The following is a 4974-nucleotide window of genomic DNA, read 5'->3' on the forward strand; positions in this document are numbered from 1 at the left end:
ATCTGACAGGGCAATGCTTCTTTACAGGAGAGGAGCAGGTGGGACAACTTTTGCTGTAGAGTGAAGGAAGAGGGAAGGAGTAGTAGTGGAGGTGGCCCCTTTGTGATGGTCCCTCAGGATCAGCGCCACGGGGTGTTGGCGGAGAGGGCTTCTGCTCCAGGTTTGTGGCTAGGGTAACCCTCTGAGGGCTGATTTCCTTCTTGGTGAAGGCTGATTTCCAAACCCTCTGGCCCAGGGCAGGGTATTGATTCAGTCTTTTGTATTCTCTAGTGAACAAGAGTCAATTATGGTTTGAATCAGTGTCACGTGGTTTGTTAATGTGTAACGCTTGGGGAAGCTGAGGTCTATGATCCCCTGGGTGAGGCATATACATTCCGGACTGCCAGCAGCTCCAGGCTGTATCTTGCCTCCCCACTGAAGAAAATGTCTGTAAGGAGTGCCACATCTCCCCTCTGTCAGGCACTGAGCGCTTTCCTCTCCTCACTCAGGGCCTCTTCTGCTCTTCAGTTTTCTCTGCCTTCTCTCATGCCTTTTTTCACTTATTTACTCACCCCCTGCCCAGAACTACCATGTTCCCTTGGCCAAGCAAGGACCCAAGGCACTGCTGTGTTGGTGTGAAGGGGGCAAGGCCACGAGGTGGCACCTGGGAAGGATGTGAGCCCTTTCCCAGCTAGTGTCACAGGACAAGATGGACCTCCTGAACCTCAGTCTTGGTGGATTCCCTTTCACAATGGGGGACAGTGGCTGTCTCAAGGAGTCTCATGAGATTTGCTCTCTCTGCCACAGGAGAAGTTTGAAATTGTTAACCTGGATGTGAAGCCTGGGGAGGTCCTGAAGATAAAAGGCAAGATCTCTGATGACGCTGACAGGTGAGCACAAGATGGCTGTGTCAGATGAGTACGGCTTGTGGTGGCAGGAGGGGAGCAGTGCCTTGATTTCCCTGTGTGGAGGGAGTGCCTACTCTTTGATTAGAGAATTAAGCCTTAGGTCTTTCTGATGCTTGTCAGGGCTTCCATTCCCATAGGATGTGAGGACCACCCTCACCTCTTTCTCAGGTGGGGAATAGAGCCACAGAGAGGGCAATGTAGCTGTTGTTGTATCACACACGGGGCTTGGGCAGAACTGGGAATTAAACCCACATTTCCTGAGTCTCAGTCTGGTGCTGGATCTGCCCAGCTGGCTTTCCTCCCTTGAAAGTCTTGCTCAGACCAAAGCTGAAAGGGTGTGTCCCCATCCCTGGCCATGGAGGACACAGCATGAGGGGTGGGTACAATGAGATCCACCCCTCTCCTCTTGAGGGGGGCGCTAGTCAAGCAGCCCCTGCAGACCCTCTTGGGTTTCTAATTTCCCTCTCCCACAGATTTGAATTTAACATTGGCAAAAGTTCCAGTGACTTGGCCCTGCATTTCAACCCCCGCTTCGACGAATCTATCATCGTCTGCAACTCCTGCTGCTCTGACCACTGGCAGGAGGAATACCGTGAGCACCACATACCGTTCTCCAAGGGCTCGCAAGTCAAGGTGAGAGTGCAGACGGGACCTAGATGTAGGAGCAGTGGCTGGGCAGGCAACTCCACTTCTCTATCCCACTTCTGCACAGCACAGCTGGCACCTTCAGGGGCAGTTTCTCTGTGCCAACGTCCCCCAAAACCCTCCTCCTAAGCTCCTTTCCTGCTCAGAGTTCCAGTTCCCACAGGCCTTGCTCTTTCTCCACTGGATGTCTCTGTCTCTGTCCACACTGGGGGGCTCCCTCTGGAATCTGGCCTGTGACCTGCCCTGGGGTCCCTGGTTCCCCGTGCCATTGCTCTGCAGGTGATCACATCTCTGCAGCGAGAGGGGCAAGCCTTGCAGCATACACCTTGTTCCTCCCTCCCAGCTACCACCAGCCTTCTCTCCTGCCCCACAAACCTTATCTGTCTCTAACTTCCCTCTACTAATTCCTTTGCTTGCAGCAGGCACTCTCCTTTTAGAATTGTGTGCATGTTAGCCATAATTATGTTACTTCTTGGCTTAGAAATGGGTTTTCATGTGTTGCCTTCAGTGCTTTGTCTGGGTCAAGGAGAAGGGTGAGGATTGAAGTGGCATGTTAGTTTGCCAATGTTAGTTCTTTATTGCTCTATAAAGAGCTCACTGGTTCCCTCAGGCTGCGTGTATGGCTCTGGATGCAATTTCCTCATTGTTGCTATTCCCAGGACAGTTCCTGTGGGGCTGTACCAATGGGAAAGCTGGTAGAGACAAGGTTCAGTGGGGTGCCCTGCTCCCCTCAAATAGGTCTAAGCAAAACAGTGTTTAGAAACAGAGGTGACCACTGGATTGTGGTCTACACTTAGGCTCCTAACACTGGCACCCTCCAGAGCAGCTGACCCTATTTTAGCAACAGTGGGGATATTTTGCTCTTGGATTCCTAGTAAAGGCAAGAGCTCAGCTTCCATACACAATCTAGTCCCTTCATCCCCAACCCCGCAAGGTGATAGGGGACTTCAGCTCCCAGCACCTTGGTGAAGGCTACTAGGGTTGGGTCCATTGTGCCTTTGCCCTGGGGACTGGTCCATGATGTCTGCATCCAGTTGTTGGATGGTGGTGCTAATCACTCCCACTTCCTGGCCTTTCCCCTGTTCCCTTTATCTTTTCACAGATTCTCATCCACTTCCTGGGAGACAAGTTCCAGGTGAGGCTGCCAGGTGGGCATGAGCTGGAGTTCCCCAACCGACACAATTATGAAAAGATTTCCTACCTGAGTGTGAAGGGTGGGTTCAGGGTCACCGCCTTCAAACAAGATTGATGGGTGCCATGGTCTTGCTCTAATAAATGTCTCTTTTGAGAGACCATCACTTCCTAACCACTCTGGGTCCTGTGAAGTTCTTAATTCTGACATCTAGGCACCTGAGGAGAGGACGTGGGTGCATATACTTGGCTGGACTCCTGGGTTTTATGGTGAGCACCCCAAAGTGGGCCCCCTTAGTCTTGGGGCAGAAGCAGATGTCCTCTTCTGTGGGTAAAACATCTCCTCTAGGCACAGGGGGATGTAATTAGCAAAGCGGGATGGAGATGTCTCCAGCCCTGGCACCACAAGAGAGCACCTTGCTGGGGTGCACTGGTAGGGAGCAGAGTTCTTAGGCCTGAGAGTGCAGTGGAGGGAAATCGATCTCTCATAGTGCAAGGGTACACTTCCACCTGGCAGAGGTGAACTGATGGCGCAGTGCAAGGGGAAGTGCCAGGTCTGAGGTTGGTGGGAGGGTGGCCAATATGTCTGGTACCAGCAGAAAGTCCCAGCCCTTTGTTTGGGAGGGGCACGAGTAGTGCAGGGGAAGCACAGTGATGGTACCGCCAGGGAAGCCATTTTTGACTGTGACCCTTCCCCACCAGCTGTTCATCATTTGTCGGGGTGAGAGATGGTTTGCCCTTCCCCCTGGTAGCACCAGGGACAGGTATTGGGCAGGGTTTGCAGTTGCATACGTGGTGTGCCAGCAAGAGATAAGGAAGCTCATCCTGCCTCTTATCACTGCCTCGCTTATCTGCCAGGAAATTCCAGCCAGGTTATCCATTACTGAGACCTTCCCCTGTCTTATCTCATTTACAGTAGAACAGAGGGGGGTGGGGGCCGTTGGGCACAGCTGGGGAGCAAACTTTCTTTCACCTTGCCTCCTTCACACACAAGGTAGGCAGTGGGTGGCCTGATAGCAACAGTTATTTATCTAATGTCTTATACAACCACTCTAGTTAAAAAGTGACACATGCCAGAGAGAGAATAGCAGAAACTCACTGGGAGCTTTATGGGTTAGTTATGTTCTTAAAAATCCAGGGCGGTGAAGCTGAAGGAATTGTGGAACGGGAAAAGTCTTTGAGACCAGCAGGGCATGATCTTTTCCCTATCCCTGAAAACACTGGACTGGGAAGAGTCCTGTCATGGGGAAGATAAGAAATGAGACTTCCACATGCTGGAGGGGGACTTCCTCACCAGCCTTGAAGTGGTTCTGGGAAGAGCCAGTTTGTAGATGGTTGGATGAGATGGAGCTCTGAACGGCAGGCAATTCCTGTGGTTTGAGCGCTGAGCAGGAATTACAGATGATGAAAAATGGCAAATGTCAGAGTAATTTAACCGGGAAGCACTGAAGGGATTGCTATTTAGAAAGACTCCAACAGGGGAAAAAGCACATGTTGCTCATTCCTTCCTGCCTCTGAGAGAGCTTGCCTGAGAAAATGAATGGCTGCTCAATGCAGAACAAACCCCCCATAAAATGTATCATCTGCCTGTGGGGCTTACTGCTGTGGGAGTGCATCAGATCAAATGCTAGGACTGAATGCTTTAAAAGGCTGGATATCCAGGTTGTAGCCGCATTGGTCTAAAGGAAAAGGCAGCCGGGACTCGTAGTAGAGATGATATCTTTTATTTTTTTGCAAAAAACTTGTTGGTCTAATAAAAGATATCATCTCTACTACGAGTCCTGTTTGCCTTTAAAAAGATGGGTGGTTTTATGGTTGATGGTCACATCTGTAGCCACACTGGTTATGAGAAGGGCAACCAGAGCAATATTTCAGGGTCAAGAAGGACCCTCATGCTAGGGAATAGGTGCGGCCAGTGAGGAAGGAGGGACCCTGGCACCTCATTGCTTAAACCTGGTTACCTGGGTTATAGCATGGCCAGCTTTATCATGGCCTGTCACCCTGCATGGGTAGTTTTTTTGGATGGGATAAGCCACAGCTGAAGGCAGGATACTGGACTGGATGGTCCAGTGATCTGACAGCAAGGAGCAAATCCTGTCTTCCTGGGACTGGAAGTGCAGATAATAACAAAGCAGGGAGGGAGACAGGGGAGCTGTTGATGAATAAGCGTGTCATTCCTTGGAAATGATCTGGTAACACTGATTGTCCAACGGCTTGAACCTGAGCTCCAGCTGCAGGCCAGGGCTGCATGTGCAGGCAGCAAATGAAGACTGCTCTTTGCTTCTGCAACCAACAGAGGGCAATGCAGGTG

At 51.1% G+C, this 4974-nt stretch overlaps 1 protein-coding gene across 1 annotated transcript; it reads left to right on the forward strand.

The window, feature by feature from the left end:
* Positions 1-304: 304 nt before the first annotated feature.
* Positions 305-2841, forward strand: LGALS2 (galectin 2). Its single transcript, XM_019515250.1, has 4 exons — positions 305-429; positions 787-869; positions 1361-1520; positions 2635-2841. Exons 1-4 carry the CDS (start codon positions 424-426, stop codon positions 2779-2781), a joined length of 396 nt encoding a protein of 131 aa, XP_019370795.1. The 5' UTR covers positions 305-423; the 3' UTR covers positions 2782-2841.
* The last annotated feature ends 2133 nt before the right edge of the window (positions 2842-4974 follow it).

This window comes from Gavialis gangeticus, unplaced genomic scaffold, assembly GCF_001723915.1.
Source record: "Gavialis gangeticus isolate Ggan-Ray unplaced genomic scaffold, GavGan_comp1, whole genome shotgun sequence".
NCBI lineage: Eukaryota > Metazoa > Chordata > Crocodylia > Gavialidae > Gavialis > Gavialis gangeticus.